At 41.1% G+C, this 12,760-nt stretch overlaps 1 protein-coding gene across 1 annotated transcript in view; it reads right to left on the bottom strand.

Moving 5' to 3' along the window:
* Positions 1-12,760, bottom strand: part of CMPK1 (cytidine/uridine monophosphate kinase 1) — a 34,038-nt gene that overhangs the window by 10,127 nt on the left and 11,151 nt on the right. Inside the window, exon 2 of the mRNA XM_003259011.4 lies at positions 1,515-1,661. Within this exon, the coding sequence (XP_003259059.2) occupies positions 1,515-1,661 (147 nt within the window). The remainder of the gene's footprint in view (positions 1-1,514; positions 1,662-12,760) is intronic.

The following is a 12,760-nucleotide window of genomic DNA, read 5'->3' as shown; positions in this document are numbered from 1 at the left end:
AAACCCCGTCTCTACTAAAAAATACACAAAAAATTATCCAGGCGTGATGGCGGGCGCCTGTAGTCCCAGCTACTCGGAAGGCTGAGACAGGAGAATGGCGTGAACCCAGCAGGCGGAGCTTGCAGTGAGCCAAGTTCGCGCCACTGTACTCCAGCCTGGGCGACAGAGCGAAACTCCGTCTCCCCGCCAAAAAAAAAAAAAAAAGAGAGAAAGAAGAAAGAGGTTTATTTCAAAAAAAAAAAAAAATTGTGGGCCGGGCACGGTGGCTCACACCTGTAATCCCAGCACTTTGGGAGGCTGAGGCAGGCAGATCACAAGGTCAAGAGATCAAGACCATCATGGCCAACGTGGTAAAACCCTATCTCTACTAAAAATACAAAAATTAGCTGGGCATGGTAGCGCACACCTGTAGTCCCAGCTACTCGGGAGGCTGAGACAGGAGAATCTCTTGAACCCGGGAGGTGGAGGTTGCAGTGAGCCAAGATCGCACCACTACACTCCAGCCTGGTGACAGAGCGAGACTCTATTTCAAAAAAAAAAAAAAAAAAAGAACAAAAAAAAGCAAAAAAGAAAAAAAAGGGAGCAGGAGAGGGAGGAAAAAAGATGAAACAGAAATGGGAGAATGACTATCTGAATGTTGGGAAGAAAGGACCAAGTGCACATAAATGGATGTTAAGTTGAGCTATAGGTGATCCTAAATCAAAGCAGAGAATCCTTGCCACTGTCCGCTTTCTTCCCAGGTGAAAGCAAAGTTTCCAGTTCCGCCATTCTCAAGCATAACCACCTTCCACAAGCAAGAAATTCAATACTCTGAGCTAGGTAATCCCAGCAATATTCTCTCCTGTAATCCCAGCACTGTGGGAGGCCGAGGTGAGAGGATCACTTGAGCCCAGGAGTTCCAGCCTAGCCTACGCAACATAGTGAGACCCTGTGTCCACAAAAAAATAGAAAAACATTAGCTGGGTGTGGTGACATGCACCTGTAGTCCCAGCTGTTCAGGAGGCTGAGGTGGGAAGATGGCTTAAGCCTGGAAGGTTGAGGCTGCAGTGAGCTGTGATCAGGACACTGCACACCAGCCTGGGTGACAAAGACACTGTCTCAAAACAAAACAAAACAAAAAACCTCTGATATTTTTCATTACACATACGAAAGGTGGATTTATTTATTTTTATTATTGTTGTTGTTTATTTATTTATTTTTGAGAGGAGGTCTCACTATGTTTCCCAGGCTGGACTTGAACTTCTGGGGTCAAGCAATCCTTCTGCCTCTGTCTCACAAGCAGCTCGGACTACAGGCATATGCCACCATGCCTGGCTTTTTTAAAAAAATTTTTGTAGAGATGGGGTTTCACTAGGTTGTCCAGGCTGGTCTTGAATTCCTGGCCTCAAGTGATCCTCTTGCCTTGGCTTCCCAAAGTGCTGGGATCACAAGCATGAGCAACTGCCTGGCCAAAAGGTGAATTTAATTTCTTGTTTCCTCGCTGGTTTGAACTGGCTGGCATTCACACTCCTTACCCTCTTTAATAAACTGATGGTTATCTCAACTGGTACAATCTTTCCTTCTTTAATGTACTTTTCAATAAGTTCACCATATTGTGAATCTGGGTTCTTCCTTTCATCACGAAGCAGCTCTCCTGCAGAAAGGTGTGTGTAGCCATATTTCTGAAAGAAGCACACATAGGAAAAATGTCAGAATTCATTCAACCCAGTGGTAGGACTATACTTTTTTCCTTTGTGTTAATTTCAATATTCTAATTTTTCTACAATAAAGAAGTTTTGCTCGTATATTAAATAATAAAGAAAAATTTAAGATATTTCCCATAATCCAGTTTGCTTAATGGGTATCTTTATTCTTCATAGCTATAATGTTCATATAAATATATCCTGGCTGGGCACAGTGGCTCACGCCTGTAATCCCAACATTTTGGGAGGCTGAGGTGGGTGGATCATGAGGTCAGGAGTTCGAGACCAGCCTGAACAACACAGTGAAACCCCATGTCTCTAAAAACACAAAAATTAGCCAGGCATGGTGGTGCATGCCTGTAATCCCAGCTACTCAGGAGGCTGAGGCAGGAGAATCGCTTGAACCCGGGAGGCGGAGGTTGCAGTGAGCTGAGATCGCGCCACTGCACTCCAGCCTGGGCGACAGCGAGACTCCATCTCAAATAAAATTTAAAAATAAAAAAAAATTTAAAAATTAGCTGGGTATGGTGATTCATGCCTGTAGTCCTAGCTACTTGTAAGGCTGATGCAAAAGGACTGTTTGAGTCTGGGAGTTTAAGGTTGCAGTGAGCCGTGATTGTACCACTGCCCTCCAGCCTGGGTGACAGAGTGAGACACTGTCTCAAAAAATGAAAAAAGAAAAAAAGAAAAGCTTCTTCCACATAAACTTACAAGTTCCTTTTTATTAAATCAAAAGAACCATACAATTGATTTTAAAAATGCTTTTACTCTCAAATATTAAAGACACCAAGATAACTATATTTATCGCTCAGTTGCAACAACCATATCATCCCAAATTCTTAAGTCTCCCTCAATGGAGTTTTCATTTTATCCAAGTATATAATAAATATGTGATAAATTAAATGTTATCTTTAGCTTCGATGTTAAGATTTGAGGCAGCCCACACTCCCAACCCCCTTTTTAAAGAGTATTTCAATGGCACATTTTACAAAAGCAATTCTTTCAATTACCCAGATTATGGTGAGTTTTCTGTTTTCGGATTACAGAAGCCATATATATTCTTTACTCCTTTTCTCATTCCCGAAATTGCTGGTTAAATTTATTTTATTTATTTATTTATTTTTTTATTTTGAGACGGAGTCTCGCTCTGTCACCCAGGCTGGAGTGCAGTGGCGCGATCTCGGCTCACTGCAAGCTCCACCTCCCGGGTTCACGCCATTCTCCTGCCTCAGCCTCTCCGAGTAGCTGGGACTACAGGCGCCCGCCACCGTGCCCGGCTAATTTTTTGTATTTTTAGTAGAGACGGGGTTTCACCGTGGTTTCGATCTCCTGACCTCGTGATCCACCCGCCTCGGCCTCCCAAAGTGCTGGGATTACAAGCGTGAGCCACCGCGCCCGGCCAATTGCTGGTTAAATTTGTTCTTGCTTACTAAATAGTAAGGTAACAGTAACGTAGTCAGCAAATGAAAAGAAAACTCTAAATAGTTTATTTGCTGACTATAATTGAGTATAAAGTTTGATGAGAATAAACAAAATCCTAATATCATCCATGTCTCTCTGTCATATAGGACCTTCCATTAGAAGAAATGATCAGCCTGGACAAGGTAGATCACGCTTATAATCCTAGCACTTTGGGAGGCTGACGCAGAAGGATGGCTTGAGCCCAGGAGTTCAAGACCAGCCTAAGCAACATAGACCTCATCTCTATTAAACTTTTTTTTTAAAGAAAGGAAAAAAGGCTGGCCGCGGTGGCTCAGGCCTATAATCCCAGCACTTCGGGTGGCCAAGGCGGGTGGATCACCTGAGGTCAGGAGTTTGAGACCAGCCTGGCCAACATGGCAAAACCTCGTCTCTACTAAAAATACAAAAAATTAGCCAGGTGTGGTTGCGGGTGCCTGTAATCCCAGCTACTCAGGAGGCTGAGGCAAGAGAATCACTTGAACCCAGGCAGCAGAAGTTGCAGTGAGCCAAGATCATGCCACTGCACTCCAGCCTGGGCAACAGAGCAAGACTCCATCTAAAAAAAAAAAAAAAAAAAAGGCAGACCAGGTGTGGTGGCTCATGCCTGTAATCCCAGCACTTTGGGAGATGAAGGCATGCGGATCACTTGAAGCCAGGAGTTTGAGACCAGCCTGGCCAACATGGTGAAATCCCATCTCTACTAAAAATACAAAAATTAGCCTGGCGTGGTGGCACACATCTCGAATCCCAGCTAGTTAGGAGGCTGAGGCACAAGAATTGCTTGAACCTGGGAGGTGGAGGCTGCTGTAAGCCATGATTGCACCACTGCACTTCAGCCTGGGTGACAGAGCAAGACCCTGTCTCAAATAAATAAATAAATAGAAGGCATTCTGTATTACTAGATACAAAAATTCATACTGTAATTATTCAGTTTTCCACAAATTAATCTATAAACTTATGGCAACTTCAAGCAAACTTTGATTCAGATTTGTCTTTTTGGTTTGTTTTAAATGAAACTTGGTAAGTTGATTCTCAAACTTATCAGAAAGAGTAAATGTGAGTGAATGGCCAAAACTGAAATAATATTAACAACTACAAATGAGGACTTGTCCCACCAGGTGACATAAGATTTTATAAAACTACAGCAAGTAAAACAGGGTGGTACTGGTATAAAAATAGACAAATAGAACAATGAAACTCAAGAGAGTCCAGAAATAGACCCAAGTATAAATGAGAATTCAACAAGTAATATTTATTTCCATTTAGTAAATGATACTTGTGCAACTGGCTATCCATCTGGGAAAAAATAAAATTAGATCTCTGCATTACACTACAACAAAACTAAACCCCAGGTGAATTAAAGTTCTAAAACACAAAACAAGTAAAACCCTATGACAGTACTAGAGGAAAATAAACTGAGATAGGAAAAGACATCTTGCTTGGCACTAAACAAGAACCAAAACAGCTAGGATTTATGTTTGACCACATTAATAATAAAAAGTTTTGAACAAAGAAAGGCATCATAAGTATAATCAGATAGTAAGTGACAGCCTGGAGGAAACTATTTTCACTATACAAAGGTTATGGGATACTATATATTGCATATAAAGAGATTCTGGCCGGGCATGGTGGCTCACACCTGTAATCTCAGCACTTTGGGAGGCTGAGGTGGGCCAATCACCCGAGGTCATAAGTTCAAGACCAGCCTGGCCAACATAGTGAAACTCTGTCTCTACTAAAAATACAAAAGTTAGCCAGGTGTGGTGGCACACACCTGTAGTCCCAGCTACTTGCGGGGCTGAGGCATGAGAATCATCTGAACTCGGGAAGCAGAGATTGCAGTGAGCCAAGATTGCACCACTGCACTCCAGCCTGGGCAACAGAGTGAGACTCTGTCGCCCCCACAAAAAAAGGCCGGGCATGGTGGCTCACACCTGTAATCCCAGCACTTTGGGAAGCTGAAGCAGGTGGATTACGAGGTCAGGAGTTTGAGACCAGCCTTGCCAATATGCTAAAACCCCATTTCTACTAAAAATACAAAAATTAGCTGGGCATGGTGGCACACGCCTGTAGTCCCAGCTGCTTGGAAGGCTGAGGCAGAAGTGAGCAGAGATTGCACCACTGACTCCAGCCTGGGTGACAGAGTGAGACTCTGTCTCAAAAAAAAAAAAAAAAAAAAAAAAAAAAAAAAGGCTGGGCATGGTGGCTCATGCTTGTAATCCCAGCACTTTGGGAGGCCAAGGCAGGAGGATCACCTGAGGCCAGGAGTTCAAGACCAGCCTGGCCAACATAGCGAAACCCCATCTCCACAAAAATACAAAAATTAGCTGGGCATGACGGTGTGTGCCTGTAATCCCAGCTACTTGGGAGGCTGAGGTAGGAGAATTGCTTGAACCCAGCAGGCGGAGGTTGCAGTGAGCCAAGATCATGCCATTGGCACTCCAGCCTGAGCGACAAAGATTCCATCTCAAAAAAAAAAAAAAGACAATGTGATTCCATTTTCCACTGGATTAAAAGTAAAAATTTTATAAAACTAATGTTTATAAAATTAATATAAAATAAAATGTTATATTCAGCAATGGTAAGAATACAGAGAAACCAGTATCTTCATACTTCATAGAAGTATAAATCAATTCAGTCTTTTAGAGGGCAAATTATTTAAGTTTATTCAATCAAAGTTTAAGTTTGCTCAAACTTTGACTCAGTAATTCCATTTCTAGGAGTTATGGTACTGTTGCATATGTGCACAAAGACACATGTACATGAATGTTTACTGCAGTGTCATTTGTAAACAAATGTCTATGTCCACAAAACAAATCTAAACTTCCACCAATATAGGAATGGCTAAATAAACTATTGTTTATATTATGAAGTAGAACTATCTGTATATTCCGATATGGAATGCTCTCCAAGATATACTGTTAGGCAAAAAAAAAAAAAAAGCAAGTCACAAAACAATAAGCAATGTGTATGTGCATTATATCTGAGTATAAATACATCCAAAAAGGACCAGAAAGGCATGCATGCAAAAACCTGACAAGTGATTACATAAGGAGGGTAGGATGAGATTAAAGAGAACTTTCATTTTTTACTTTGTGGACTTTCAAAATTGTTTGAATTTTTTTACAATATACGCATATACATATAAACTTCAGAAATTTTAGTTTTAAAAAAGTATGCACTCACCATAGATCTTTATTTATTTATTGAGGCAGTGTCTTGCTCTGCTGCCCAGGCTAGAATACAGTGGCACAATCACAGTTCACTGCAGCCTTTACCTCCTGGGCTCAAGTGATCCTCCCGCCTCAGCCTCCGGAGTAGCTGGGACTACGGTCATGCCATCATGCCAGACTAATTTTTTCACTTTTTTATTTTTTGTAGAGATGGGGTTCACTATGTTGTCTAAGCTGGTCTCAAACTCTGGGCTCAAGCAATCCTTCCACGTTAGCCTTCCAAAGTGCTGGGCTTACAAGACTGAGCCACCATGCCCAACCTATAAATCTTTAAAAGGTAAATATCAGGCCAGGCACAGTGGCTCATGCCTGTAATCCCAGCACTTTGGGAGGCCAAGGCAGGAGGATCACTCAAGGTCAGGAATTCGAGACCAGCCTGGACCAGATGGTGAAACGCCGTCTCTACTAAAAATACAAAAATTAGCCAGGCATGGGGGTGGGTGCCTGTAATCCCAGCTACTCGGGAGGCTGAGGCAGGAGAATTGCTTGAACCTGGGAGGCCAAAGTTGAAGTGAGCCAAGATCACGCGACTGCACTCCAGCCTGGGTGACAGAGTGAGACCCCACCTCAAAACAAAAGGTAACTATCACAAGGAAAGATTGATGATTTAAATGTTTTATTAACATCAAATCCTAAGAACACAGGAAAATAAAATTCAGTTGTCTCACATTAAGTAAGGATAAGAATCCCAATATAAAAACCACCATATGATATTAAGAAAAAAGGGAAATAGTACCTGCACAATCAAAAACTTATCTAAAATTTAAAACTAAATCATGATAGAGAATAGCAGCTCTGGAGACATATTGGTGAACCGCTCTAAATACAAAAATCAATTCAAGTGTTTAGATAAAAATTTTTCTGGAAAGCGATCCACTCCTTAAAGGAGAAACAAAAGTATAATATAGTAACACAGAAACACACTGCATGGGCATGAAGTCAAGAGTTACAGAAGGAGACAGAAAACAGTCCAGTTTTATAGCCTAGAAACAGATGGAAATTTAGACATATTCAGTTGAGAGGATCCATAAGGTACAGCAGCAAAAGTTTAAAAGGAAACATATTTCAATGAAGCTCTACTCCAGACATTAGAGTTCAAAATTATAAGCAAGATATTCTGGAAATGCCCCTTCTATGGCATAGACAATATAAGCACACTACTCTTAGTCTCCAAAATAGCCCACTGGAGCACTTTCATAACTTTATTGTGCCAAGTAACCTCTCTTAATTGACTTTTTAGAAAACAATCAATCACTGCTTAGATAACAAAGAATCACCTTCATTGTTACTCCAATAACTGTGCTAACAGAAGTGTGAGAGAAATCATTATTTGGCTTGAAAAGTAGTAATTTTTTTTTAATTTTGGTATAAAATTTACCTTCATAAGTACATTTTGCTCAATCTAAAATTAAAGTCAGTTTAGTGATAATACATTTTTAAACAATATCGCAATCAAACCACAGCCCAGCATAGGATTTAATGATGACCATAAATAACTGTACCCATTTCTATAATGCAGAGCAGACTACATGGGCCTTTTGGTTCTTGATTAGAGCCTAACTTCATCAAGGAAAATGACCTAAGAAGGGGTAATCTTATGGCAAATTTTTCCGTATTTTTTTTCCTGTCACGACTACACAATAGAAAAAGCACTGAAAACCATTTACAAAATAGGTGACTTTTTGCTTAATGGGCATCCCACTAATCTGATTTAATTAACTTGAACTCAATTATACCCTGGAACTGGTGAAAGAAGTAATGAGAATCTTTGACCCCCCATCCCTCCCCACCTTCCTTTCCATTTACCACTACCCCCTCTCTTTTCCACTCCCAACTTGTGGCACTATATAGATACCAGTTACATCTTTATTTTTGTAGTTCTGGACTAGCTCATCAGCCTTTTTAATCTTTGCACCATAGGCAATAGAAAGCATACTGTATGTTCTATTGTACAAGATGTAAGAGCTCCTCAAAATTTAAAACATTTTACTTTAAAGGACACTACCAAGAAAATAAAAAGACAGCCCACAGGATGGGAGAAAATGTTTATAAACCATGTATCTGGATAAGGGACTTATCTTCAAAATATATAAACTCTTACAGCTCGATAAGAAGATATATAACCCAATTAAAATACATCTTTTTATTTTTATTTATTTACTTTTTTGAGATGAAATCTCACTCTGTTGCCCAGGCTGGAGTGCAGTGGCGCAATCTCAGCTCACTGCAACCTCCGCCTCCCGGGTTCAAGCAATTCTCCTGCCTCAGCCTCCCTAGTAGCTGGGATTACAGACATGTAACACCATGCCCAGCTAACTTTTTGTATTTTTAGTAGAGACAGGGTTTCACTACGTTGGTCAGGCTGGTCATCAACTCCTGACCTCAAATGATCTGCTTGCCTTGGCCTCCCAAAGTGCCGGGATTACAGGTGTAAGCCACCACACCCAGCCCAAGACAATTTTTTAAATGCACGATTCTGAGAAAAAACAAAAAAACAAAAACCTTCACACCTACTAGAATGGCTATAATTTTAAAAACAACAACAAAAACAAAAAAATAAGCATTGGTGAAGATGTGGAGAAACTGGAAACTTTGTACGCTACTGGTGGATATGTAAAATAGTGCAGCTCCTGTGGAAAATAGTTTAGTGGTTCCTTAACAAGTTAAACACAAAATTACCATGTGACTCATCAATTCCATTTCTATGTATATACCCCAAAGAACTGAAAACAGACTCAAACAGATACTTGTACACCAATCACTGCAGTATTATTCACAGTAACCAAAGGTGGAGACAACCTAAGTGTCCATCAACATATGAATGGCTAAGCACAATGTGCTGCATACATATAATGGAACATTATTCAGCCATAAAAAGGAAGTTCTGATACATGCTAACGTGGAGGAAGCTTAAAAACATTACGGGTGGGGCGCAGTGGCTCACACATGTAATCCCAGCACTTTGGGAGGTCGAGGCAGGTGGATCACGAGGTCAGGAGATCGAGACCACCCTGGCTAACACAGTGAAACCCCATCTCTACTAAAAATACAAAAATTTAGCCGGGCGTGGTGGCATGTGCCTGTAGTACCAGCTACTTGGGAGGCTGAGGCAGAATCACTTGAATCTGGGAGGCGGAGGTTGCAATGTGCTGAGATCGTGCCACTGAACTCCAGCCTGGGCAACAAAGCGAGACTCCGTCACAAACAAACAAACAAACAAACAAAAATTATGTTAAGTAAAATAAGCCAGACACAAAATGACAAATATCATATAATTCTACTTAGATGAGGTACCTAAAATAGGCAAACTCATAGAGACAGTAGATTAGAACTTACCAGGAGGTAGGGAAGGGTGGGGGATCTGTATTTTCCAATTTTTTTTTTCTTTTTTTTTTTTGAGACAGAGTCTCACTCTGTCGCCCAGGCTGGAGTGCAGTGGCGTGATCTCAGCTCAATGCAACCTCTGCCCTCCTGGGTTCAAGCAATTCTCCTGCCTCAGCCTCAGCTGGGATTACAGGTGCGTGCCACCACGCCAGGCTAATTTTTTTTTTTTTTTGTATTTTTAGTAGAGACGGTGTTTCACCATGTTGGTCAGGCTGGTCTCGAACTCCTGACCTCGTGATCCTCCCACCTCGGCCTCCCAAAGTGCTGGGATTACGGGCATGAGCCATGGTACCTGGCCTGTATTTTCCAATTTTTCTATAATGTATGCACACTACTTTAAATAAAAGTAACCAAAATAGCTGGGCACAGTGGCTCATGCCTATAATCTCAGCACTTTGAGAGGCTAAGACAGGCAGATCACTTGAGCCCAAGAGTTCAAGACCAGCCTAGGCAACATGGTGAAACCCAACCTCTACCAAAACAATACCTCCTCCCCAACCTCAACCCATAAATTGGCCCCAAGTAGCTGGGACTACAAGCTTTTGCCTGTAGGTTGAGGTGAGAGAATCACCTGATCCCGAAAAGTTAAGGTTTCAGTGAGCCATGATGTCACTGCACTCCAGCCTGGTGACAGTGCAAGGTCCTGTCTCAAAAAAAAAAAAGAGTAGGCGGAGCACGGTGGCTCACACCTGTAATTCTAGCACTTTGGGAGGCTGAGGCAGGCAGACTGTTTGAACCCAGGAGTTTGAGACCATCTGAGGCAACATGGTGAGACCCTGTTTCTATATAAATAATAATAAGGCTGACCAAGATGGCTCATGCCTATAATCCCAGCACTTTGGGAGGCCGAGGTGGGCAGATCACTTGAAGTCAGGAGTTCGACACCAGCCTGGTCAACATGGCGAAATCCCATTTATACTAAAAATACAAAAAATTAGCTGGGCATGGTGGCGCATGCCTGTAATCCCAGCTACTTGGGAAACTGAGGCAGGAGGAACTTGAACCGGGAGGCGAAGTTTGCAGTGAGCTGAGATTGCGCCACTGCACTCCAGCCTGGTCAACAGAGCAAGACCCTGTTTCAAAAAAAGAAAAAAATTAGAAAGTTGGGCAACAGAGCAAGACCCTGTCTCCAAAACAAACAAACAAAAAACATTTAGAAAGTTGGCCCTAATAGCACATTTCTTAAAAATTATTAATTAAAAATACATATAAGCAACTGTTACATTTCAAAAAGCTTCTTTTTCTCAACTTTATAGGTGCAATGTTACCACTGGGAAGTTCCAGATGAACATGAAATAAAGGAATTTATTAAACACAATTCCTTGGTGCTCCAACTCATATGCCACAGAATAGCAAAGAAGGCACACATATTCATAGGAACTGGATATTTTGCTTTTTGGGTGTGACTATATTGGGTTATATGCTATCTAACACAGAAGTTTTGAAGTACAGACTGTTTTGGAGATGGCAAGACCATCTACTCCTCTATACGCTTTGTTTTACAAAAGGGGAAATTGAGATAAGCTGACTTGCCAGTTACTGGAAAGAAATCTGGCACTTGAACCCAGGTCTCCTCACTCTCAATAACTCTATTATTCCACAACAGGCCTCTGAGATAATTCCTAGGTGACCCACATGGAGATGCAGTCTTTTGTCTTCAAGCTACTATGGCCATTGAATAACAGAATCTACTGGTGGGAGTTAAAGAAGAGACTCAAAGTTGATCATTTTGTTATATCCTGGCTTGGAGATGAGATCAGAAACTTTATCCACACACAGAAAGCTAGGCACATTTGACCCACCTTGATTCAGCCTGATTCTGACCATCCTTCTTGCTTCCTTTGCTTCCTCCTTGCCTTTCCCCACTTCTGAAACATTACCATTTCCACTTTTCACTTCCCTTGCCCTTCAAATGATACATAGCAAGGAAAAACTCTATTTGAAAACCTAAATTAACCATTAAGTCAACACCCAATTATACAATCAAAACATCGGTGCTGTCTCTATACTCCCAGTAGGCACCAAGAAAATGAAAATTCATGTTATTACCTACCTAAATCATACATAATTATACAGGTAAAGCTTGTGGGTTAAATTAAACATGTAACATTTTCCAATACCAATCAATGACTAACACATTCTGGAAGCTCCAAACAGAAAGTGGGTATGGAAACAGACTTTTGTGTAGCCCCAAATTAGGCATATTCAATTGCTTGTTGATATAGGATACATTCCAACGGGGCATGGAACCAGCTTATGCGTCTTCTGGAGAAGACTGATGGAAACCAGGCATGGAAGAACATGTTTCATGGGACCCAGTCCCTCAAAGTGAAGGCCTCTGAGACTAGTAAGTAACAACTGGTGCTTTTTCCTTTACCAACGTGATGGTTTGTTAACTTTACACACCAGGCAGCATAAAACTGTCAGCAAACAGTACGTCTGTCACACCTATTCCCTATTAAAGTTCTAAATGTTCTTATCACATGTTTAGTCTGTAAAAATGTTCTTAATTTGTCAGGTTAAAGCAACTAAAATGTAAGAGCAAACACATTTTCATATGGCAATTAGGCTAAAAGTATTAGCTTTAAGGTAGTAAGAATCAGTGTGACTAGGCCAACATGAAACAAAAAATAAAGACATCAAAATATATGTGCTGTCTCTATACTCCCCGCAGAGTCCCCATCCTTTCTCTCTCTAACCTGGACAAAAAGTCCCACTACTAGATTGATTTCTCTAATCCTCTGGATTTCAATTCAGAAAGTTACCTGTTAAAATACTGTACTCCTATGTGACTTTTGGAGGTCTTCAGTGATTACAATCCTTTTGCATTAAGCATCTAAACTGGAATGTGGTACAGCAAATGCACAATAGTGCCCTGGGTTTAATTTTTTAAAGGAAACACAGCAATAGTCAATGTGACACTAAGTGAACACAAGATAGTTAATTTTCAACTTAAGATCATAGACCCGGCATGATAGCTCACACCTGTAATCCCAGCAC

Source organism: Nomascus leucogenys, chromosome 12 (assembly GCF_006542625.1).
Source record: "Nomascus leucogenys isolate Asia chromosome 12, Asia_NLE_v1, whole genome shotgun sequence".
Lineage (NCBI taxonomy): Eukaryota > Metazoa > Chordata > Mammalia > Primates > Hylobatidae > Nomascus > Nomascus leucogenys.
The sequence above is the reverse complement of the archived record's forward strand: the minus strand, read 5'-3'. Positions and strand labels throughout refer to the sequence as shown.